General features: G+C 40.1%; 1 protein-coding gene across 5 annotated transcripts in view; it reads left to right on the forward strand.

Moving 5' to 3' along the window:
* The window catches only part of COL14A1 (collagen type XIV alpha 1 chain), a 242,324-nt gene that overhangs the window by 199,026 nt on the left and 16,652 nt on the right, over positions 1-26,646 (forward strand). For all 5 annotated transcript variants that reach the window (XM_067017540.1, XM_059043433.2, XM_059043430.2 and 2 more), the window contains 5 exons: positions 3,451-3,504; positions 4,242-4,313; positions 15,340-15,375; positions 16,373-16,439; positions 19,320-19,508. In XM_067017540.1, the coding sequence (XP_066873641.1) occupies positions 3,451-3,504; positions 4,242-4,313; positions 15,340-15,375; positions 16,373-16,439; positions 19,320-19,508 (418 nt within the window). The remainder of the gene's footprint in view (positions 1-3,450; positions 3,505-4,241; positions 4,314-15,339; positions 15,376-16,372; positions 16,440-19,319; positions 19,509-26,646) is intronic.

A 26,646-nucleotide genomic window follows, 5' to 3' on the forward strand; every position in this document is an offset into this window, starting at 1 on the left:
GCTCCCCATGGGGTCAGACTGAAGCCAGTCTTAGCTAAGTCCAGTTCTAACCTAACCTCTTTGCCTGCCCTCTCCTGCCTCCTTCATACCCAAAAGCTTTCTCCCAAGAACTCTCCCTCTATAAATCAAAGGCACAACAACCCAGTCTGCTTCTAGGAAACCACCCCTCAGCTAGTCACTGAAATGAAATTTCACGTTCTGAGCTAGATAACTCCCGATCCCTTTCCTCCAGGCTTGTGGAGGGTTCAAGAGCAAAGACGGATAAGATTGGCATCCCCCTATCCCCTCAGCCCACCCTGTGCTTTTCCGGACTAATTATACATGCAATTCATATTTATTTATTCAACATGATAACCAGAGCACTTCTTCCAGGAGCCTCAATTTTATTCAAATTTAACTTTTTATTGGTATCTATTTTGTGCCAGCCATGTGCTAGGGAGGTATTAGGAATGGAACGGTGAATAAGACATGATTTCTGCCCTCAAAAAAAGAAAAGGAAAGAAATCTCAGCTTCTGAGGATGTGCTTTTGGTAGAAGAACACAGAGTGAACAAACATGTAGTCTCTTCTTTTGATTTGATCACACGGAAGCAACAGCCTCTCGGCCAAATTTAGCTCCTATATAAGAACGACATTTCATCCTCTTCCCTTCCAGACGATACGCACATGTTGTCTGTAAATCAAGTGAATTCAAAACTGTTCTCTAGAGCATCCTTCAGAGCCACGATGAAGGCGAGCACTGACAGATCATCGCTTTGTAAACTCCTTCAGATCATTGCTTTGTAAACATGATTGGGAGAGGGGAGTCAATGTATCATTCCCTGCAGGTCTTCCTTGGAATAATGCAGTTTTCTTTTCAGAAAATATGACATGGCTTGCCTCCCTCTATGAATACAATTGCCCTTGCTTGTTTTTGAGATTTTTTTTTTTTTCTCTCTGGACACAGCCTGGGAAAGAGTCAGGGAGGGCTTCCTGCAGCAATGCTACACTTTTGACTGCTGGGCCATGGTGTTGGCTGTGTGTCATGTGTGGCCTTACACACGAGTGTGTGTTTGCTTCCCCTCCAGTGCTGGAAGAGTTTTAAGGCAGGAAGCAAATGATGTCCTTTGAAAAATGTCTTCTTAAATTATTGACTATGTGTTCAGAGTCCCTTTTTTTCTTATGTGAACTTTATCTAGAAAATAATAGTAGATTAAAAAAAATTTGTTTTAATGGTAAGGCCTCCTAAGTTTTCTCACTGATCATATGGGGGAGTTGGGCTGGAGGAGTTCTAAGGTTCTGTTTTTCTTTTACATTTTCTGATTTTTTTTTTTGGTGGTACGCGGGCCTCTCACTGTTGTGGCCTCTCCCGTTGCGGGGCACAGGCTCAGCGGCCATGGCTCACGGGCTCAGCCGCTCCGCGGCATGTGGGATCTTCCCGGACCGGGGCATGAACCCATGTCGGCTGCATCGGCAGGCGGATTCTCAACCACTGCGCCACCGGGGAAGCCCATATTCTGATTTTTTTACGCCCTCTTCCTGGATATGCTATATTTAAACTCCATGTAAAATAATTTCTTTCAACCTATGTCAGTATTAATTTTTGTTGTTTAGCTAATTTTTGTTGTTTGTTGTTGTTGTGTGTGTGTGTGTGTGTGTGTGTGTGTGTGTAATTTAATCTGTATCAGGGCCTATCACTGAAGCTTTCTGACTTAATAATATTTTTGAATGAATAACTAAAGTGAATGAATAGAAGTAGTAGAGAAATAAAACCACTAGCCTTTATATTAGTATAGGATAACTGTTATAACAAAGACCCTAAAATCTCAGTGGTTTCAAGCAATCAAAAAAAAAATAAATGAAATGAAATAAAGTCTATTGTTTGGTCACAGCCAGTGCTGTCGACAGAATAGGTAGAGGAGTGGGGCAGTAGGGAGGAGCTAGTCTCTGACCCATACAGTCACTTAGGGACTCAAGGTCTTTCTGTCTTGGGACACTTTGATCTTCAACATGTGGGCCCTGAAGTCGTTAAAGAAGGGGAAAAGAAAGTGGAGGATTACCCATAGGAAATTTTTATGAACCAGAACTGGAATTGGCCCCTTTCCACAGGCCAGAACTCAGCCCCATGGCTCTAACAGAACTGCTGGAACAGTAGGCTGGGAGATATTACCTCATAATGTGTCCAGGCAGAAAAGGAAAACCATCAAGATTGGTGGGTTCTAGAATCCTCTGCCTTAGCTGGTTTTAAGACTTGCTAGTATTCGAGCTTGAGAGCATGATGAAAGGGCCTTGCTGAGCACTGCTATTCCTACACACTTATCCTACCCCCTCTTCATGCTACCTTTCATTTCATACCTTTTCTCCCAACTCACACCATTTCCTTTCATCCAGCCTCATCTTGACTCTCTTTTATTGGATACCTTGACATAAGGAGACATAATGTGAATATGGATGGGGACCCCTAAGGAGAAGGATTTTTATGAGCCAGATAAATGGAAAAGACAGCTCACTGGAAAAGTGACACACGTTTCAGAAAGGGAATTGGGAGAGGCAACAAGGAAGCCAGGAGATGTTGGTTTGAGTTGACTTGAGATGAGAGTGGGTTATTCTAGTAGGGGACAAATCCCAAGATGAATAGTCCATTTCTCCATGTAGTAGAAAGTAATGTCTTGAACAAAATTTTATAAACTTATTATAAAATTCAAATTGAAGATCCTCTCTCATGATTTTAACTGCACTGGAAAGACCAGCACCCACAATTAAGAACTACAACCTTTTGAGAGTATGTCACTCGAGCTGTTCTATTTTTTTTTTTAACATTCACATAAAAATAACATGCATATACACACATTCAATAATTGAGGAAGATATTTTTATAAAGAACATTGTTTGCTTTCTGCCTTAAACTCTTCCATCATGGAATGGGAAGCAAACATGTACACACATTCAGTAAACCTGCTCAACAGTCAAAACTGTATTATTACAGCAGGAAATCCCCCCAGATTTGCCTCCAGGCAGCTCCTGAAGAGCTGTAGAGTTGCAGATATTCTAATACTCCTAGTTTGTAATATAGATTCTTGTGATAGGGATTCCCTGCCCCAAACTCCCTTAAGTCCAGAAAGACACTGATTTGTCTTTTTGGCTGGTCGTTAATGACCAGAATTGATCTCCCTTCTCACTTGTTATGCTTATTTAATAAAAAACACTTTCTGGAAACAAGTTCCTGTTTATGTTTGTGAGTGGTATCTCTTACACCTAAAATTCTTACATGGGACAATTTCATAGAGCCAACAGACACAAAAGTCTTTGCCAAGAACAATTCCCATGAAGGGTATAAAAGCAGTGAATCCTTGGAAGTCCAGAGTCAATGACAGGACTTGCCCCCCAGATACTAAATGGGATTAAGTGCACCTTTTCTGAAAGCCATGTAAAGCAACTGCATAGTTGACACACCATGTTTTTCTTCCCACAGGGCTTTCCTGGAAAGGATGGATCCTCTGGCCCTCCGGGACCACCAGGGCCAATTGTAAGTATTTCCAGGAGCTACTGGGATGTAGTACTGCTGTAAAGCAATTCATCTCTTTTGAGAGACTTTCTTCTGCCAAACCTTTCACCTTGGCGGCCATCTTTGCTATAGTGTAACAACTCATCCCTTGGTACAGAGCTCTTCCTAAAGCATCCTTAAAAAATAATGTATCCATGTGGCTTGATTATTCTACCTCTGAGCCACTTTGCCATAAGATCACCTGCATTGATTTAGTTTTTATTAAGACACAGCTAAGACTTGAATTATTTTTTCTTTTTAAATTTTTATTGGAGTCGAGTTGATTTACAATGTTGTGTTACTTTCAGGTGTACAGCAAAGTGAATCAGTTATACATATACATATATCCCCTCTTCTTTAGATTATTTTCCCATATAGGCCATTACAGAGTATTGAGTAGCATTCCCTGTGCTCTACAGTAGATCCTTGTTGATTATCTATTTTCTATAGTAGTGTGTATATGTCACTACTATATATAAAAAAGGCTTGAATTTGAAAGAACTACATCTAACTGACAGAGTGGAGACTTTTCCAAAACTGTCTTCCTTACTTTTGTGGTACGTTAGTTGGAAACAGGAATGAGCAGTGAATCCTGAAGACTTGGTGTTGGGCAGGGAGGTGAGGTTGACTGTGCATGTTGGTTGCTTGTTCTTGAGAGCTAGCTGTTTTCGATGAGAATGAGTGAGTTCTCACCTTTGCTCCATATTCCTGTCTATTAGGGCATTCCTGGAGCCCCTGGAGTCCCAGGAATCACAGGAAGCATGGGACCCCAAGGCGCCCTTGGACCACCAGTGAGTATGTGGCCGTAGCCAGTCAGGATGGTTGCCCAGTTATCTCTCTGGTTTATTTATGTGTTTAAATTTACAGCATCTTTTTTGGTCAAAATGTTGTTTTCGGGACTGGATTCTGTGGGAATCCGTAAGGAAAACAAAGAATCTCCTAGGATAAAGATTAAGATCAGACTGTGCATATATCATGGCTAAAGACAAATGGTCCCAATGGGGAATAATCTGCAGCTAAGCTTCTGCTTATCTATATTTCTACTGTTGGTTATTCTGTATTTGGCTAAGTCAACTCAATGCCATCTTTGCAGGGATTGGGTACAATACTATCTGTTAACTAGGCCTGTCTCCTGGGTGAGAAATACAAGGCTGGAGAAAGTCAAGGATTAGTGAGAATGGGAAGAGATTTGCCTTTTCTAAATTCTGCGAGAAAGACAGACTTTCCCATTACGACACACATTCGCGAATAGTGGTGTAAATGAAAGCCCAGTGAATGGAGCTAATTACCTCCCATTTTTGTGCTTCTAATCGCTTAGGTTGGTGCTTAAATGTGATCAGTGGAGGGGGTAGGGGTAGGATGGGGGAGAAACAGATGAGCTTATCTGGGCCTGTTTCCTTGTCTGTAAAATAAGGTTGTTGAATTAGAGCCTCCAAAGACACACTTGGCATCTTCTGTGACTTGCAAATTGTTCCTTCTGGGTGTAATTATTAGTCAGTCTTCTGATATTATCTGCGAGGTACCAAATCTGTATCCATACACTAGAGCAATTGAGAAGTGTCAGTGTGTATACATTGCAGATGTGCTAAGGATTCATGGAACAGTGAAATCTGAAGGGTGAGGATAGGAGAGGTTAATGAAGTAGATTTCTACTTCCTGCTATAACAATTACCACAATCTCAGGGGCTTAAAACAAACAAAAATTTATTATTTTATGGCTCTGTAGGTCAGAAGCCTGATATAGTCTCACTGGGTTTTAAAATCAAGGTGTCAGCTTCTCCTTTCTGGAAGTTCTAGGGGAGAATCCATTTCCTTGCCTTCTCGAGCTTCTAAAGACTTCCCACCGCCGTCCTTGGTTTGTGGCCCACTTTGAAGTCAGCAGTGTCACATCTCTCTGACCATTTTTCCATAATCTTATCTCCCGCGAACATTGCCCAGAAAGTTTCTTTGCTTTGAATGATGTATGTGATTACATTTGGGCCACCCAGATAATCCTAGATAATCTCCCTACATTACTTCAAGATCCTAAGTAAATCACACTTCAAAGTCCTTTTGCCACATAAAGCAATATATTCACAGGTTCTGGGGATTAGGGCATGAACACTTCAAGGGCCTTTTTCTGCCTACCACACTGAGCAAGGCATAACAGAAACATTGGTTCTCATTCAGAAAGAAACTCTCTCCCTCTAGCTACTCAGCTAGTCACTCTTTATTCTTGAAACTCATTTCAATAAAATGATTTTGCCCTCAGGGTCCTATTCTAGGCTGTGATTCACATGACACCTGCAGGTACACAAACACACATAAGAAATGAACATAAAAAATGCCTCCAGATTTTAGCAAACTCATCCTCATTTGCACACCCAAATAAAGCTCTCCTTAGTTGTCATTTTACAAAGCCATATACTTATGCAAGATAGCTACATTGTCATGGTGCAAAACCCTTTTAGATCTCCTCTTTTCATATCAAACTGCTAATGGGTCCCAGAAGAACATTTGATTGCTTTATCCTCACACATCTTTTTCTATTATCTCTGCTACCAGGCTTCAGTCTACTTCCCAAAATGTGCTCCAGGGAACAAGAGTTCCAGAATATGTCAGCAGGGCTCAGAGAGCAAGGGGTTCTGGGAAAGAAGTCTCAGAGACAGTGCATACTCAATCTGTGTCTCAGAAAGTCATGACAAATTTTAGGATAGCAAAAACTTTGAGGCACCTTAAGGTGAAACAGAAAACCAAAACACTGGTTTAACTTGGTTAGGCAATAAACAAATGTATTTGTGCAGTTTCCCTTAACCCAAGCTGGGTTGATCCTAACCGCAGAGGGATTGAATGCGATAGGAAGCAACAGGCTCTAGGAGTATTGGGGAGAGAACAGTGGGGTGTGGGAGTAGAGTGAGACATGAAATACATTACGTAAGTAGGACCCCACCCTGCTTATCCATCTGGCCTTTTTTTAGCTCTAGAATAGACTTTAAATATGGGGCATAGAAAAAGGGCAATACATTTTTTTCCTGGAAATAAAACACTTGTTAATAATATTATCTTCTGGGCTTCCCTGGTGGCGCAGTGGTTGAGAATCCGCCTACCGATGCAGGAGACACGGGTTTGTGCCCTGGTCTGGGAAGATCCCACATGCCGTGGAGCAACTAAGCCCGTGAGCCATGGCCACTGAGCCTGCATGTCCGGAGCCTGTGCTCCGCAACGGGAGAGGCCACAACAGTGAGAGGCCTGCATACCGCAAAAATAATAATAATAATAATAATATTATCTTCTATTGTTATAAATCAACAGAAAAGGGCCAGTGATGGTGGCATTTATATCAGAGACAGCACTGGGTATTCTCTCAAAAGCCAGCTGTTCTCTGAACCGTCCAGCCCAGACTTTGCCCTGTGCTTTGGGCTGGGAGGAGCCATATGCCTGCTGGCTTCCAGACTGGCGTGTCTAGTAAAGTAGGATCGGTGTCATGGTGTAAAGGCCTTGATTGATTTCCCATGGATGTCTGTCTAGGAAGGCGGGAGGGAAAGAGACCAAGAAAGACACCGACCCACTGAAAATAGCAGTGTGTTTCCTAGTCGGTGCCAGGAAAATGCTTGCTTTCATAAACCCTGCTTTTAGCTGCTGACTTCCCAAGACAGAATGGGCATTAATGCTGTGGTGGTCATAATTCCTACCTGAGGCTTAAGCATAAGCTAAAATATGGTGTCTCCCCTTGCAGGAGAACAGATAGTGATGAAGCACATGGAAGAAGCGACCATGCATTTAGCTTGAAATCAATATAGCTAGAAGAAAGGTCTAGTGCTCCATCATTTAAAGAGCACTGCATTAGAAGTCAGGAAACCTAGGTTCTAGACGTGGCCCTCACATGACCTTAACTAGCTGTGTGAACCACATGACTTAAGCAATTTATCTAGCTTCTCAGAAGGTCAATTTCCCAATTAATTCATTTAAAAATATTTACCGAGTAGCTACAATATGTACAAGAGACATGAGGGACAAGGGTCCATGAGGGGTATAAAAGATGACCAAGATATTTTTCCACATTCATGGAAGAGCTAGAGAGAATGATGATTTTTGTTTTATATAATATAGTATAATAAAAGTCAGACAGTGAGAAATGCCTTAAAGGAAAGACAAGGAAAGTTCCATCTGAGGGAGACAGACAGTCAGAGACATACAGAGGGAGATAACCCCATGCCCTCAGTTGAGGGTGTAAGGGGAACAGCTCCTGAAAGAGGCTATGTTTTAATAGGATCTTTCACAGATGGGTGTGATTTCCGCCTGCAAAGACATGAAGATGGCATCCTTTAGATGGGGATTGTAATAAAACATAAAGCAAACACAGAGCAACCCTCTCTGTTGTACCTTTTAATATTTTTCACCTCTCTTTCTCTCTTCATCACCACTGCCACACTTTAATTTCAAACCCTCTTCATTTCTCACCAAGACTGTCATGAGAAGCTCTAATTGCTTCTTGTGAAATGAAGAGGGTTTCAAATTAAACTGAATTAAGCAGAAGCCCCTTGCCTCTGCTCTAGCTCTGGTCTGTTCATTCTCCAGTTGCCAAAAGATCTTTCCAGTACAGATCTTTCTGTTGTGTCATTTCCTGGCTTGAATCTCCTCAGTGGATCCCTGTCACCAGGGGTTAGGGCCCAAATATTCAGCCACGTATACGTAGCCCTTGACGATGGGGCCCTTACTTTACCCTCCGACTTGATCTGGCATCACCCTTTCTCTTGGAGGGATGACAACATCCCTTGGAGTTGTCACCCCAAATTATTTAAAGCTCCCCCATATGTGCCATCCTGTTTCACACTTTTTTTTTTTTTTGCCTTTTGGGGATGCTCTTCCATTTGTCTGGGCTGCTTTCTCCTCCTTTCTCCACCTTGTGAGCTCCTGGCTATTCTCTGTCTTAAACTGTGCACTTCCTGTGTGAGGCCACCCTCATGTCCTCAGGCTGAGAGACTTCATTTCAACTGTCGATGTCCATCTCTCCACGAAAGGAGAGTTCCTTGAGGGCAGAAATTGTATCATATTCATGTTCTTATTCCTAGACCCCAGCTCAGTATCATAGAGGGTAATTAATAAGTGTTTGTTAAAAGAAAGAATGAAGGTATGATTGCCTTCCAGTTAGGCTGATGTTCAGGTGAGTATGAGAAGATTATTCTTATAGATTGGGGGTCAGACGTGGGAGACATTTAGAGCTGAATGAAGGATGTTTTGATTTTAGTTAGCAGACATCTGATATTTGGAGCTTGGACCATGAGATCATTCTTCTTGCCTTCAGCACTAAAATTCTGTGAATCTATGAATGTAACTACTGTATTTTCTTTTCTTTACATTTCAAGGGTTCCTGAAATTAAAGGAAAATGTGCCACTTTTTCTCACCTACATGTACAGGGAATGTGTGTTTTCCCTCAAAGCATACTTTGGTGGAGTTATGAACCTTAACTCACTCAGGAATTTTTAGTTTGTTTTTGTTTTACTTTGCAAAAATCAAAGAAAAAATGTCAGAGAAGTTGGAATAAAAAATAATTTCTTGCCATTCAGATATATTCACTAAATGGATCTTTCTTGGAGACCACCTAGCTATGTCCTGCATCTACTTAGTAACAAGCATTGTGAGGCTGAGTCTGAGGAATTTCAGGCCCAATTAAATACATCCATCCCTATATACCAGAAGGTGCCCACAGCTGATGCTGTGCATTTACCTTATCACTCAGGTTTGCATTGTAGTTTCTTTTTCTTTTTTCTTCTTCTACTTTTGTTTCTTTGGCTGCATAGCATGGCATGCAGGATCATAGTTCCCCAACCAGGGATTGAACCTGCATCCCCTGCCATGGAAGCGCGGAGTCTTAACCACTGGACTGCCAGGGAAGTCCCTGTAGTTTCTTTTTCTAAGTTTCAAGCATTTCAGATAAGACAACTTAATAAATGATAGCTAGCAATGGAAATATCAAAGAATACATTGGTTCAGAAACAAAAATATTCAAGATAAAATGGATTATAAGAAACGACTCAAGCAAAATGATGTCACTCGAAAAAAACAAAAACCAAACAAAACAAAACAAAATAAAAATCTAATTCTGAATGACTACTGTGAGGCTTGGGAGATGTATGTTTGCTTTTTAAATTATTATTTAATTAGGAAAAATATTATCTTCACTAAAATAAAAGATTCTGGCTAGCAAATTTGTTGAGCAGTGTTCTCTTTCATGGCAGCAGTAGTGTGTACTGGGGAGAGTGCAGATTCTGCAGCTTAGCTGATTGGGTTCAGGTCCCAGCATTTCCATTTTCTTATTGTGTGACCTTGGGCAAGTTATTTGTCTTCTCAGTACATCACTTCCCTTATATGTAAAATGGAAGTAATATCTCATAGGGTTGTTATAAAGAATAAATAAATTTATCTCATAGGAATCTTACAAGGATTAAATGAGTTCATTTTATGTGGCTGTTATAAGAGTTAAATGAGTTAATACACCGAGGACAGTGCTTGGAACATGATAAAATCAGCTTGAGTTTTAAACTACTAGTATTTACAAACAGTTTCTTAATATATTAAAAATGTGAAAGAGTTACATATTTTTGTTTGATGATTTTTGTTTTTGCTTTGCATCGAATGCTTGCAAAGGAAGTAGGCAGCAGTCCTAGATTTATAATAAATATTTAAATTTAATATTGGACTTAGTTGAATGTTCGAATGACTCTTTTATGCAAAAAATGGGCTAGGTGGTTTTGGAAGCATAAAGTAATATAAGTTATGGTCCCCAGTATTAGAGGTCTTACCATCTACACAGAGAGAAGAGAAATCCATGCAATGACTTGTCGCAATACTACAATAAAAATTTAGTGTCAGATACATGATACTTGAGGTAAGTATTGCATTAGAATATTCCTGTTATTGACACCTAATTTATAAGATATATGATTAATACCTTTCTCACATTTCAAATGTTTTTATACACTGACTAGATCAGGTCTGTGAGAATGAGAAGTTGTAATTTTGATGAGCAGGAGGTGGGGAAGGTGGGGCTAAAAAACGAGACATTGAATTCAAGGACTTTGACTTTGTCACATGGATGTCTAAGAATCACTGAGTGATTTTTGAATAGAGGAAGAGCTGCCATCAATCAACAGTCACTGAGCTTTCTAAGTTGTATTCTGGTAGTATCTGAGGATGATGAGACTAGTGGTTTTGTAGAGGATGAACTGGAAGGGAGGGTTTTTAGTTGGAGAAGCCAGCTAGAAGGAAGTTGCAAATACGGCTGGTGTGAGATGGTTAGGGTAGCACCTGGGTGGTGGAGTAGTAGAGATGGATATAAGAGGAATTGCAATGCAAAAAGTGTGCATGTATGTGTATGTAATAGACATGCAAGAGGCAAGGGAAGGGACATTCACAGAAAGATAGACAAGATGAAAAGGCAGAGGGCTATGTACCAGATGAAGGAACAAGATAAAACCCCAGAAAAACAACTAGATGAAGTGGAGATAGGCAACCTTTCAGAAAAAGAATTCAAAATAATGATAGTGAAGATGATCCAGGACTTCGGAAACAGAATGGAGGCAAAGATACAGAAGATGCAAGAAATGTTTAACAAACACCTAGAAGAATTAAAGAACAAACAAACAAAGATGAACAATACAATAACTGAAATGAAAACAACACTAGAAGGAATCAATAGCAGAATAACTGAGGGAAAAGAACGGATAAGTGACCTGGAAGACAGAATGGTGGAATTCACTGCTGCAGAACAGAATAAAGAAAAAAGAATGAAAAGAAATGGAGACAGCCTAAGATACCTCTGGGACAACATCAAATACACTAATAATCACATTATAGGGGTCCCAGAAGGAGAAGAGACAGAGAGAAAGGACCCGAGAAAATATTTGAAGAGATTAGAGTCAAAAACTTCCCTAACAAGGGAAAAGAAATAGCCACCTAAGTCCAGGGAGTGCAGAGAGTCCCAAGCAGGATAAACTGAAGGAGAAACACACCAAGACACATAGTAATCAAATTGACAAAAATTAAAGACAAAAAAATTATTAAAAGCAACAAGGGAAAAACAACAAATAAAATACAAGGGAACTCCCATAAGGTTAACAGCTGATTTCTCAGCAGAAACTCTACAAGCCAGAAGGGAGTGGCATGACATATTTAAAGTGATGAAAGGGAAGAACCTACAACCAAGATTATTGTACCCGGCAAGGATATCATTCAGATTTGATGGAGAAATCAAAAGCTTTACAGACAAGCAAAAGGTAAGGGAATTCAGCACCACCAAACCAGCTTTACAACAATTGCTAAAGGAACTTTTCTAAGTGGGAAAACAAGAGAAGAAAAGGACCTACAAAGACAAGCCCAAAACAATTAAGAAAATGATAATAGGAATGTACATATCAATAATTACCTTAAACGTGAATGGATTAAATTCTCCAGCCAAAAGACACAGACTCACTGAATGGATACAAAAACAAGATCCATATATATGCTGTCTATAAGAGACCCACTTCAGACCTAGGGACACATACAGACTGAAAGTGAGGAGATGGAAAAAGATATTCCATGCAAATGGAAATTAAAAAAAAAAAACTGGAGTAGCAATACTCATCTCAGATAAAATAGACTTTAAAATACAGTTACAAAAGTTACAAGAGACAAGAAAGGACACTACATAATGATCAAGGGATCAATCCAAGAAGACGATATAACAATTATAAATATATATGCATCCAACATAGGAACACCTCAATACATAAGGCAACTGCTAACAGCTATAAAAGAGGAAATCGACAGTAACACAATAATGCGGGGGCTTTAATACCTTACTTATGCCAACGGACAGATCATTCAAACAGAAAATTAATAAGGAAACACAAGCTTTAAAAGGCACAATGGACCAGATAGATTTAATTGATATTTATAGGACATTCCATCCAAAAACAGCAGATTACACTTCTCAAGTGTGCACGGAACATTCTTCAGGAGAGATCACATCTTGGGTCACAAATCAAAATTCAGTAAATTTAAGAAAACTGAAATCATATCAAGCATCTTTTCTGACCACAATGCTATGAGATTAGAAATCAGTTACTGGGAAAAAAAACATAAAAAACACAACACATGCACGCTAAACAATGCGTTACTACATAACCAAGAGATCACTGAAGAAATCAAAGAGGAAATCAAAACATACCTAGAGAAAAATGACAATGAAAACACAACGATCCAAAACTATGGGGGGAGGAGCTTCAAGATGGCGGAAGAGTAAGATGTGGAGATCACCTTCCTCTCCACAAATACATCAGAAATACATCTACATGTGGAACAACTCCTACAGAACACCTACTGAACGCTGGCAGGAGACCTCAGACCTCCCAAAAGGCAAGAAAATCCCCACGAAACTTAAAATCTTTTACAAAGCAAAGAAAACTACAAACACGATGAAAAGACAACCCTCAGAATAGGAGAAAATATTTGCAAATGAATCAGCAGACAAAGGATTAATCTCCAAAATATATAAACAGCTCATGCAGCTCAGTTAAACAAACAACCCAGTCCAAAAATGGGCAGAAGAGCTAAACAGACATTTCTCCAAAGAAGACATACAGATGGCCAAGAAGCACATGAAAAGCTGCTCAACATCACTAATTATTAGAGAAATACAAATCAAAACTACAATGAGGTATCACCTCACACCAGTTAGAATGGGCTTCATCAAAAAACTTACAAACAACAAATGCTGGAGAGGGTGTGGAGAAAAGGAAACTCTCTTGCACTCTTGGTGGGAATGTAAATTGATACAGCCACTATGGAGAGCAGTATGGAGGTTCCTTAAAAAACTAAAAATAGGATTAACATATGACCCAGCAATCCCACTACTGGGCATATACCCTAGGACAACCATAATTCAAAAAGACGCATGCGGGCTTCCCTGGTGGCGCAGTGGTTGAGAGTCTGCCTGCCGATGCAGGGGACACGGGTTCGTGCCCCGGTCTGGGAAGATCCCACATGCTGCAGAGCGGCTGGGCTCGTGAGCCACGGCCGCTGAGCCTGCGCGTCCGGAGCCTGCACTCCGCAATGGGAGAGGCCACAGCGGTGAGAGGCCCGCGTACCACACACACACACACACACACACACACACACACACACACACACACACAAAAAGCATGTACCCCCATGTTCATTGCATCACTATTTACAATAGCCAGGTCATGGAAGCAATCTAAATGCCCATCAACAGACAAATGGATAAAGAGGGTGTGGTACATATATAGAATGGAATATTACTCAGCCATAAAAAGGAATGAAATTGGGTCATTTGTAGAGATGTGGATGGATCTATAGGCTGTCATACAGAGTGAAGTAAATCAGAAAGAGAAAAACAAATATCATATATTAACGCATATATGTGAAACCTAGAAAAATGGTATAGATGAACCGGTTTGCAGGGCAGAAACAGAGACACAGATGTAGGGAACAAACATATGGACACCAAGGGGCGAAAGTGGCAGGGGCAGTGGTGGTGTGATGAATTGGGTGACTGGGATTGACATATATACACTAATATGTATAAAATGGATAACTAATAAGAACCTGCTGCATAAAAAAATAAATAAAATAAAATTTAAAACAAAAAAATGAGGCAAGGGAAGGAAGGGTAAAAGATATAACCAGTGGTGGGCTTGGGCTGGCTTGTACATGCTTGGGAGAGTAGATTTTGTGCTTCTCTTCCCTTTGAAACTCCACCTTCAGTGACAGCACATTTGTCACTTGAAATCAGCCATAGTACAAGTGTTTACACCTCTGAAAACAACAAACAGTACAAGTGAGGGCATTTCATTTTTCCAGAAAGCCAGTTTACCTGCACACTGTGGGGTGAACCCAGAATTTTGAATTTGGATTACTAACTGAATAGAGATTTTGGAGACGCTATGAGTTTGATTTGGGACCTGTTGAGATTATAGTAACAGCTGGAAGCAGTCTGACAATGTGGCAAATTCCATCTATAAATGGCACTCACTATCCTTTTGATAGAGACTATAAAATGTTCAATAAATCTATTACGTTGCCTTGGAGTTGAAACAAAAGGATGAAATTCTTCTGAAGACACATGTTTTGCATTATACAAGTAATTTCATTGCAGAAACACTAAAAACGCCATTGTTTTATCAGTAAAAGTTTTTACAGATATGGTGAAGTTTCCTATGGTTCAAAGAGTAGCTAAGCCACAAAACAAAATAATGATTCAGCTGAGAATTCGTGTTAATACAAACTCGTATTAACAGGGAGACTCAGGGAGAAAGAATTGATTGCTGTTATTCTGGATGGAAAGTAGAGTGAGGATGTGGGATTTCACAGATTTCATCTTTTACTTGAACTCTTAAGTTGGAAGATCTTTTCCTTTCTGTGAGAGATATTCTTTCAAAAATTAAAAGTTTATCTTTTCAGCAGAGATTTATGAAATCAATTATGCAGCGTCAGTAAAGTACAATTCAGAGGGCGGTGTTTTGTGCGAAAAGATGTGAATGACTTATTCGGTGACACTATGTTACAGAGCAGTATTGCTGCATGATCCCAATTTTGTATTCAAACATATTGTGTCTGTGCGTTCAGAGGCTGGAGGAGTAAAATGTGTCAAAGAGCTATCTCTGCTTGATGAGATTACAGGTTGCTGTTTGTTTAACCCTGTTGCTGTGTATCTATTTTTGCTGTAGAAGTATGAGAGCTAATAAAAAATGTTGATACAATAAGAAAAGATACACTATCATGCTTGGCTGAGTGCAGTGTCACAAGTAACTTGACAATTGAAAATTTTACAGGGTGTCCCTGGAGCAAAGGGAGAAAGAGGAGAAAGAGTAAGTATCCTCTGGACTGTTGACCAGCCGCAGCTGACTGCACACCTTTTGTTGCATAAGCCTGATAAAGGATAACCATTTCCTATGATGATTGCATTGCTCTAATACCACTCCTCCTCTTCCCCCTCTCCTCACCTCACTTGACTGTGAACACATTTTCAAGTGGAAACCACCCTGTGGGCTAGAAGTCAGGAGTGCTGGCTTCTAGTTGCAGATCTGCTACTATCCAGCTAGATGACCTTGGGCCATTTCTTTAAGGCTAAAATGGAGAGAATCAAACTCATCTAACTCACAAAGTAGATTTAATGAAGACATAATATAATGGATGTGAAAAGGCTTCAGAAAAGTAAAAGCTCTAGTCAGAATGCCAAGCTGTTGATTGAGGCTTATGTATGTCCAATATGGGAACCAAGGAATACAAAGGCAGCATGGAATCAAAGAACTGGCTGTGTAACTGAAATCAGTTTATTTTAGGGGCCTTCTGTGTCCTTTGAGAAATTGTGCCACTGCTTATATAATTGTGCTGTCGGCTCTAGTGGAAACAGCAGTGACCTTGGGCTCAACCAGTGACCTCTGAAAACTTGGGCAGTATGTTTAACTCCGTTCATCTGGATTTAACATCTTTCCTCTGAGTTGCTATTAGGATGAAGTAAGCCACTGGTTGAGAAACTGCTGTATTTTACAAGCTCTCAAGAGCGATAAATAAGGCATTAAATATGTATGGGTTTATTACAAAACTAGTAAATTTTTTAGAATCTGGGGCCAGAAACGCTTGAACTTTTTAATTTAAGAAAGGCTCTCAGGAACCTTGTACCGTGCGTTGTGCCAGATTGCTTATACCTCCTCCGTGTGCACCATGGTGGTCAAGCCTACGTGTTGCTAGGAGACAAAGAGCCCAGGTTGGGAACAATGGATCAAGTCCCATTTCCATCCTGGAAGTCCTGCCATTGGCTGGGTTTGTGGCTGAGAGTCAGCAGTCTGCTTTTTTCTCATCCAGGGTGACCTACAGTCTCAAGCCATGGTGAGAGCAGTGGCACATCAGGTGTGCGAACAGCTCATCCAAAGTAAGTGCGTTACAGTTACAGATGTTTTCTGTTACGCGTCCAAATGGGAATTTGCCTTTCGCACAAGCGTAAAGACTAAGCTTTGTCTCGTTGCAGAAACATCAGCTTTACAGATGGCCATCACTAACCCATCTAAGTGATCATCACGTATTACCCTAGAGTTCTGCATCGATGGTGCGGAGGCCAAATTCCTCTCTGTTGTTTGTCCAAAAACTCTCTGTTTGCCCATATTGGTTTCACTTGACTGCCCATATCAAATCTTTCATTGCTTCTTCATCTCTCCAAATAGATAGAGTTTTTTTTTTCTCAAGTCCTCAGCACTTGAAAAGCTGCCAAACTAAGGCATCAGAAGCTACCTTCAAGCCACTAGATTTAAATCCATATCTCTTTCTTACCCATTTCTTTTGGCTAGCCCAAGGCCCTTCCCTTTATTCTTTAAGATTTATACCAAAAAAAAAAAAAATGCAGACACACAAACATACATGCACACATGGGGACAGGCTTCATGTGAACATTTGACATGATACTTGGGCTCCGTGCCAAAAATTACACCGGAACACACTTTATATCACGCCTGTCCCATTTCTTCATTTTAAACTTGAACTTTCCCACAGGCCAGTATTTCAGTTACTGATTCATGCTCATTCACTTACATACCCAGGCGTCTGTGCATTTCTCCCCTGCCCACTGACTTTATATTTTGTCTCAGTAATCTAAGCAGAGGGTTACTAGAGTGGGCCCTTCTCTCTGTCAGTCATTTGTTTAGTTCCACAAAGATCTGAGGCCACATGGAGATGAAATATTCCTCTCAAACCCAGACAGCTCTGGCCTGGCTCTGCTGTCAAGCCCCCTGGTTCTGTAGCAGCCACCATCTCCAAGGCCAACATTACCTAAGCGGCTGCCTTAACAGCTTGGAGGTTATATTTTTTTTAACCCGGGAAGTTTGGGAGTCCTGTAAGTGTCCGAGAAGGAGTTATTGGCTGGGTCCAGAATTCCATCTGCAGTAGATAAACCCAGATCTCATCCTGCAGAAAGCATGGAGTGAAGGTCTACAGGGGCTTGGAAGAGTTTTCATTAAGACGTGAATCTTAGGGCAAACTGAATACAAAGCTACTATCTTCCGATGTAGTAGTAATGCTCCCTATATTTTAACTTTATTTCATTTTGTATTGCATTGTCCAAACTAGTGGTTGTGAAAGAGGGAATTGATCAGTTAAATGAAACTACTTATGTTTAATGCCAAAACAGGATCTCTGAAAATGCAATTCATTATAAAAGAACAACATGAAGTAGAATATGTCCAAAGCTAACCTGTACCTTGGATTAGTTTGTAAGTTTCTCATTTCAAGTATACACTGTAAATGGGAGGGTAAGGATTTTAAGGAAACCTAAGGGTTAAATCCTAATATGACTCACTGACCATAACATAAGGAAGATTTCACAATAGTTGCTATCTTAAATCACTGTAGGAGAAAAATCTTATATAAATATGTGATTATTTGAAACATGCCTTAAAAATTGAGAGTCCAAAATCCAGTTTTTCCCCTCAGGAATTCTCAGATTCTTGTGAATAACTTGTAGGAAATAGAAACCAGCAGGGGTTATACAAGAGCTGAAACAGGTCTGTAAAATAGGGAGGCCCTGCCTGTCAACGTCATTGTCAGAGGAAAACAAATAGAAGAGATTTTATGCCAGTCTATGAGCAAAACCCAACCCACCCAGAAGCTGTATTTCTGGTACCTCACCCGTCTGCCCACACACCACTTCACGTTTCTCTGGGCTTCTTATTTCCTTCCTTAGGCTTCACCTCAGAACTTGATTATCATTTACCATATAATTCCTCACATGCTCAGTTACCTGGTGGTTAGTCCAGATCTGAATTATGTTAGGAAAGGTTATATGGGAAGCTGTGTGAGGCTGAGGTGATGACAGCTAGAGAAGTATCAATAATAAAGGATGGCCCTTTTATCAAAGGAGGAAGCTGAAAAAGCAGATGTGGAAATGTCTGATCCCACCCAAACATTCATGAACATGCCTACTAATGACTCCTGAGTCATCAGGAAGCCAATCCTAGTACAGTCATGGTCCTATGCTTAAGAATGCATTGACTGCATCTTAGAAATCCTCCCTCTAAAAATGGTTACTATTCTTTACTTAGGGTTGAATGTTTAAAAAGGAATAAATGACAGTCATCTGGAAAGTTCACTTCTTTGGGAAAATGTTACCTCCTGATGATGCTGAAAAATGGGGCATTATGGTATCAAATACTTTCTCAATCTATACTTCTAATTATTAAAATACATTCTTCCAGGCACAACTGAGTTAAGGGATTATGGGAGAGAGAGCCAGATTTTTTTTTTTTTTAAATAAGGCTATTCAGAGTTTCTGCAGCTGGGACCCAAGTAAAGGTTTCTGCAAAAAGGCTTGGCAATGAAGAAATGAGTTGAAACAGAGCACTTGTCTGAGGATTTCTGAGCAAGAGGGTGGAACAGGCTTTGGGGGTTGGAAAAAAGACATATTACTTGAGTGGAAATCGCTGGGGAAAAGGGGCAGCTGGGTGAGGATTTAGAGGTCAGATAAATGTTGGGGGTGAAGATAAAATTTATGATTTCTGGTCAGTGATGTTTAATGAGATGCTGACGTGAGCTGTGGAATTCCAAACACATGAGATGCGACTTGAATACAGTCCTGCTGTTAATATCATCCAAAGTAAAACGCAAAAATTTTTCAGTTGGAAATCAACTTATTTCAGAGGGATGTGCTTCTTCCTATTGGTGGGTGTCTAACAGAATTGTCTGGAACCGTGACAAGTAATACGTTCAGTTTTCCCTTTCTATGTGTGACAGTTCATCGAATGCTTCTTTGTCCTTCGTGTCTCAGGTCATATGGCCAGGTACACAGCCATCCTCAACCAGATTCCCAGCCAGTCAACATCAATCCGGACCATCCAAGGGCCTCCTGGAGAGCCTGGGAGACCAGGCTCACCTGGAACCCCTGGTGAACAAGGACCCCCAGGTGCCCCAGGCTTCCCAGGAAATGCAGGTGTGCCAGGGACCCCAGGAGAACGAGGTAAGCTGGACCACTCCTCTCACTGAGTGTGCTGAAACAAGAGTGTAACAGTGGTGCTTATGCAATGATAAGGTTCCAAATAATGGACCTAAATTAATTCTATTCCATCTGTTCTTCAGCTTCTTGTTTATTAATCCCCAATATTGAGAAAATTGAGTAATCTACAAAACGTTTATTAAGAGCCACATCTGCTTGTATGCAAAAGGAGGATCCGAAACCCCAATTCACCTCTAAAAGGCTTTTGAGCTAATGAGAGAAAGAGGTCCCCTCTAGATGGATGAATTTAAAAAATATGCCCATCCAAGTAGAATTACAAAATGATACCCCCCTCTGGACAGATGTAGCATCAAACATATGTGTCAACTGAAAAAAAAAAAAAACAAAAAACCACTCACAAAACCTAAAAGTTGAGAATTATGTTTTATTTGGCGGACTCACTGAGGACTTAAGCCTGGGATGCAGCCTCTCAGATGGGTCCGAGGAACTGCTCCGAAGAGATGAAGGAGGACCTGGATTTGTAGGAGTTTTGCAACAAAAACCAGGTAGTGGGAACATCAGAAGAGAACTGTTAATTAAAGAAAAACAGGCATCTCAAATTAATGAAGAATGAATGAATTTAGCACTTTTCTATGAACGGGAAGATGCAAGAGTCTGGGCTCAATGAAATCATTCCTTTGATACGAACCTTAACTACCTAGAGCCAGTATTCCGTTCTTTTCCATCCTGAATCTCCGCAGGCTTCACTGTTGGAGCAGCCGTAGTGGCTGCTGGCTTGATGGACACAACATCTTTTGTTTGCTGCTACGGCAAGCAGCATTCTTTGTCCCCATGTGTCAAGGCAAGTAGAGAGCTCACTTCCGAGGTCTGGTACTTTTTCTGTGCAGTGCCCGTACCAGGCAACGGTCAGTAGCAGCCTTGAGGCAAGGCATGGGTCACATCAACATATGATTTCCATGTGCTTATGTAGACCATGCCAATTCTAAACTTCAAACTAAATACTTAAATACTGTCTGTGGCTCATCTTCCTATAACATGAGGCAGTATTTTATTTAGTAGTTCCATGGGCCAATGTTTAATCTTTCCTACTAAAGTTTCTTTCAAATAGAGATTCTACTTCGCCTTTTCTTCTACCCTTTACAGGTCTTAGCAGTATTGTGTAATACAACAATGGACTTTTTCCATTGAATTTCACCCTATTTTGTAATTGGCCAAGATCTCCCACTCCAGAAGCAGATCAGATCAAAGAGAGGTGGGAAAATGGGGTTACATATCAGCCACAAAGAAAGTGATAGGAAAAGAGATAACCAATAAAAGTATTTTCTAGGACACAGTTTTATGGAATGTAGATTGGGAGAAAAGCTAACTAGTACCTATCTGCTCTTGTGAGTCATATTGCTTTAATGAGATGGGTAGGATATACTCCTTTGATCAAATTTGAGATGTAAAATACAGATTACCAAGATAATATGTCATGTTTGTTCTTGATCCATGCCAACAGGCCACGTGCATTTCTGCCTTTGCACTTTTGGACACTTTGTTCTACCCCCTTTGGAAATGTCCTTTTCTTTCCCTGCCTTATGTGAATCTTACTCTTAGTTCAAGGCTCAGCTTAACCCCTGTCTCATGCATGAAGTTTTTGTTGATTGTTCTAGACCACCAGATGTCTCCACCCCCTGAATACCTCATGCTCTGACCGTCTCTCCCACCCATTTTAGCAGAGTCATCACATGTTAATGAACAGCATGAGGGCAGAAAGCAGGGCTCAGGTCTGAACTGCTTTGCAGGAATAGGCCCCCACCAGATAATTGTTGCTTTGATTGCAACCCAGTTCTGATTTTGCTTTCTAAAGGGTTTTCTCGTGCCGGGGCACTAAATCAGCAGATGTAGAGAAGGACATAATTTCCTCGCAGCGTACCAACAATCTGGCAGCCAGGGAGGTGGCCACCTCTGTCAACAGGACACCCTCTAATGGGGTCGGTGATGGATCAACTGTGACTCAGGGAGCATAGAGCCAGCGCCTGAGTCACTCTGGGCAAGTCACAAGTTTTTTTCTTTTTGGAAGTCCTGTCCTCATTCCTGCCAGACTGAGTCTTTCCTGCTCTGCAAGAACACTTGAATGCTTAGATCAGAGAAAAATCAGCCAAGGGTCCTCAAACAGTGGTCCAGACCGCCCTTAAAATATGAATTGCCGTGATATAATTTTCTGACATACATGTATGTATATATTCCGAAAGAGTGTAGTAGATAAGCAAAATTCCGTATTTCACAAACACGGGTAGGATGACAGTAAGAGAAAGTGAGAAATGCCCTCTGAGCGTGAGGGGAGGTGATTTTGGTTGATCACCAACTGGGAGGGTGTGCTTTGGGGTTTAAGGTAGGGGTTTATAGGCCAGAGGCCAGGGGACTTTTCATTCCCAGCAAAGTATTTCAATCCTGTTGCCATTGGGATTCATGGTTGCAAGGAGAACAATAATTTTAAAAATATATATATTTTTGAAGTATAGTTGATTTACCATGCCATGTTAGTTTCAGGTATACAGCAAAGTGATTCATGTCTTGATATTAGCCTTGTGGTCCAAAAACCCAGAAAAGACTGATACAGAAAAATGTCTGCCTTTCCACTAAATCAAAACAATAGAATTTTAAAACTGAAGAATCTTCAGCCACCTTTTCTCCTGATCCTCTCGTTTTATATAAAAAAGAAGCTTATAAAGTTATCGAGGCCCCAAGAGGCCAGAAGTCAGCCAATGTCAGGAGTGGAAATAAAAACCAGAGAACAGTTTGATTTTTTTTTCTGTATAAAATATGATTATCACTATACTGTAGAATACAGTTTTTAAAGGACACTTTATTATAATAAGTAAACATAAGTACTGTTACTAGGTGGTGTACTTAGACAAATAATAAACTACAAAAGTAAGACTGAAAGAAATATGGATGTTGAGACTCTGGCATATCATTGAGGGGAACCTCACTTTCTGCTGAGTCTTCATAAAAAAAAAAAATTCATGACTCTATTGATTTTGGCTAATTTTTCACCAGAAGTACTCCATCTGATTTCTCTATTCTAATTTTTCAAAAGCGTTTCAAACTTCTTAAAACATAATGAACAAGAAGAAATACATTTTACATCATGATGCTGTATGCATGTGCATGTGTGTGAATTCAAACTTATATAACTGAGGCAAATAGAAATAATACTTTCCCTTACTATTGTTTCCTGTTTTCTTTTGTTAAAAGGCTGAGGGCAGCATGGGAAATTCTGTTCAATACTCTGTAGTAACCTATATGGGAAAAGAATCTGAAAAAGAAGAGATAGATGTATATGTATAACTAAGTCACTTTGCTTTGCACCTGAAACTAATACAACATTGTATATCAACTATATTCCAATATAAAATTTTTTTAAAAAAGGCTAAGGGGCACCTTTGGATTTTATGACCTCAGTTTGAAATACACTGTTCTAGTTCAAGATCTTTGATTAATGCCATTCTTATCATTGAAATATCCAAAGAATATGCATTTTTAGAGAATAGAAATTAGAAATATTCCTTCCACATTCGCTCGGTGAAGTAGATGACCATTCATGGCTTTCCTTATTACCTGCCAGAAGACTGTATTTTCACTCTATCTGATTGTCTTACTTGCTCTCATTAACCCTTTGTCTCCTTTAACTGAAAGTATTTTTCGTAAGATTGTGTGGAACAGTCTCTTAGCTGTCTTCTCCCATAGGTTGTAATAGAAAGAGAATCCTCAGAGTTTAATGATTCAGAGATCCTGCAGCTCACATTGTTCCTCCAAAGCTTAAACTCCAGCTGAGACTTGGCTGATTATTGGCACCCAGAACTGAAGGGGTTCCACTTGCATCACAGAAGCAAAATGTGATGCTCCTGCTTTCTCTCCTCACGTATACTCTACACTGTTAACTTATGTCAAAGAAAAGCGAATCCTCCACGGACTAGGCTACATTTTTGCTGCCTTTCCTCATGAAACTCTGCACCAGCTCCAGGTAAATGGCTCTATAGCCTGGCTTCCAAAATTTAGAAAAATGGGTGGGATCAGCTCTGAGGTCCCTCTGTGGTTCCTCTGTTGTTCCCTGAACTGTGACAATTGAGTCCTAGCTATTCGGACCTTAACTCACTCTCCAATAAGCCTTGTGTGATTCTAACTAGATTCTCTTGACAACTCAATTTCTAATTGTGATCTCTGCATGTCATTCCCAGATGACTAATCTGTTTATTTCCTTATTCCATTGATTTAAATGTTCATTATCCACACTGATATCTTGAACCATCTATGAACCCAGACAACAGTAGCTTATTCAGGTGACTTATTTATCTGAAAAGAACTGGGAAATTTTCCTGATTTCAGTCTACATGCAACTCCTTCAGTTTCCATGATGCTCCGAAATATATTGGATCAGAGGAACCATCCAGCTAAAGATTTTCATGTTTAGATTGTATATCCATAACAGCTGGAATTCATAGCTGGTTTATTTTCTATAATAAATCAACAAATATTTATGAAATTCAAGGTTTATGTAAGGCTCTTGGCTGGGCAGTGTGTGAGATAATACTGTGATTTATGGCTTTTGCTTGTTATGTTAGGCACCAAATGCATCTGCCAATATTGTGCTGGGTCCCATATATACAATCTCATTTGGATAAAATAGAAGACACGGTTTGGATAAGGAAAGAATATGATATATTACTGAATGTACAAGTAGGGATATGGCAACTGCTAAGCAAGTTATGTGGCAAGTACATGCTGTCAGAATTTAGAGGAAGACAGCACTGTGGCCTTTGATAAGAAATGGTGCTATCATTTATTAAGCAATTACTTAATAAACCAGCAGTTGCTCAGTACATTATTAATGCTCATAAAACTTTTATGAGATCCGTATTAGCCCCATTTTTAGGTGAGGCAACTGACGTTCAGCCAGATGGTCCATTGTCACAAAGGCCACACAGCTGAACAGCAGGGGACCAGAATTCAAATCCAGATGTGTATGATTCCAGAATATCTGTGCTTGCTCACCTCTGCCCTGTTGTCACCTTTAAATTCATTGCTTGGCGGGAGTTTCACAGAGGAGGCCAGCACTGTGCAGGGTTTGGTGAACCCTGTTTCATTATGGCTTCTAATATCCACAGTTCATAGCATGTGAACTGCTAGACTCACCAGAGATTTTTAGTGGGTTATAGTCGTACTATTTGCAAGCTTCTTAATGCACTCTGTCCTGCTGTGTTTGGATAGCCTTGGGGCATCTGTGACCCGGCAGATGACCAGCTTTAAGAAGTCAGGTGACCTGTTTTGGGTACCTAGGAACATGATAAAGACACTTTAAAAAAAAATTTATTATTTTTGGCTGTGTTGGGTCTTCGTTGCTGCACGTGGGCTTTCTCTAGTTGCGGCGAGCAGGGCCTACTCTTCATTGTGGTGCGCGGGCTTCTCATTGCAGTGGCTTCTCTTGTTGCAGAGCACGGGCTCTAGTTGCACAGACTTCAGTAGTTGTGGCACGTGGGTTCAGTAGTTGTGGCTTATGGGCTTAGTTGCTCCACGGCATGTGGGGTCTTCCCGGACCAGAGCTCAAACCTGTGTCCCCTGCATTGGCAGGTGGATTCTTAACCACTGGGACACGAGGGAAGTCCCTGATAAAAACATTTTTTATGGTTATATATTCTGGCACTTGACAATTCTTCTAGATTTTAGCATAGACCCAGTAGGGCAGTAACCTATAGAGAAATTGGTCATGGATCTGGCAATTTGAGATGCATGTATAGAAGTTATACTTCTATTATGGTATCTCAGCCTGGGGGCAAATAGGGAGAAACCTGGAACAAAGTAATTTAATCTTGTTTCAATTCTGATATTTTAGAAGAGAAACCGTTTTCACCTTACTATGTATGATGCTGCTTTAGCTGGAAACAGCATGGTGGGATGGAAAGAATGCAGTTTGGGACATCAACCACATATGGGTTAGGATACTAACTTTGCCACATACTAGCTATGTAATCTTGGCTGCTTATTTTTCTGAATCTTCATTCATTCATTTAAACAACACTTACTGAGCATCTACTACATGTCAGGCCTGGTGCTGGGTGTTAACAGCATAGTGGTAAACAGGGGATACAGCTCTTACCTTTTATGTACTTAGCATAGAGACAGATATTAAACAAAAAAATACATGAATAGCTTAATTTCAGTTTTTATGTGTTATGAAAAAATGTAGGTTGTTCTATGAACATGGAAGAGAGGATTCTGACTTACTCTGTTGAGTCAGTGCTGTTTTAACTGAGACCTGAAAGTTTAGGAGTTTGCCATATCAGTAAGAAAGAAAGTCAGAAGAGAGCAGTCTAGGCAAAGACAGCAATAGCATGTGCAAAGGTCCTGAGGTGGGAAGGGACTTGAAACCTATAAAGTCATGATTCTCAACCCTAGCAAACATATTGTCTCCTGTTTATAACAAATAATTTGCAATATTTCTGTTACTGTTCTAAACTGAAACTTATAGATAATAAATATTACCTGCCTTCACACATAATTTTTTAAAAATAGAGTGTCCTACTGTGTAATATAAAGAAGTAAAAGGAGAGTAATTTATGGTCAAATACTTTATTCCAGTATACATATTTCCAGCATAATTACAATGGAAACATAATGACGAAATCAAAATGTACTTGTATTTAAGAATTATTAAAATGCAACAGCTCCAAATTCAAGATGATATAGTTGAGCTTTATCAATTACTTATGTCTCTGCATTTGTCTCCATTGTGTTTACAGTGAAGATCTATTAAGATAGCAAGTACTTCATTGGCATTATGCAAATAAACGTAAATTTCCTTCTCCTACTTTTTCAGACACACATTTTTTGGTTAACACATCTCTTGATTTTTCATTATGTCTTTTTTCCTACTAGACGGGGTCATGTCTTTCCTTATGCCAGCACTTGAAAAAAGTTTACTGGAAATGACTGGAAGTTATCATTGCAAAGACTTTCCCTTTGCTGGACTTCATTGGTTTCTGTAAATTTCATGAGCATTTTATGTCTACTCTGTGGGAACAAATCTTTTGGATGTAAGAGCTCTAGTCACTCCAATATTATTATGGAGGATTAAAAAATATTAATATTGGAATGT

Source organism: Kogia breviceps, chromosome 17 (assembly GCF_026419965.1).
Source record: "Kogia breviceps isolate mKogBre1 chromosome 17, mKogBre1 haplotype 1, whole genome shotgun sequence".
Classification (NCBI taxonomy): domain Eukaryota; kingdom Metazoa; phylum Chordata; class Mammalia; order Artiodactyla; family Physeteridae; genus Kogia; species Kogia breviceps.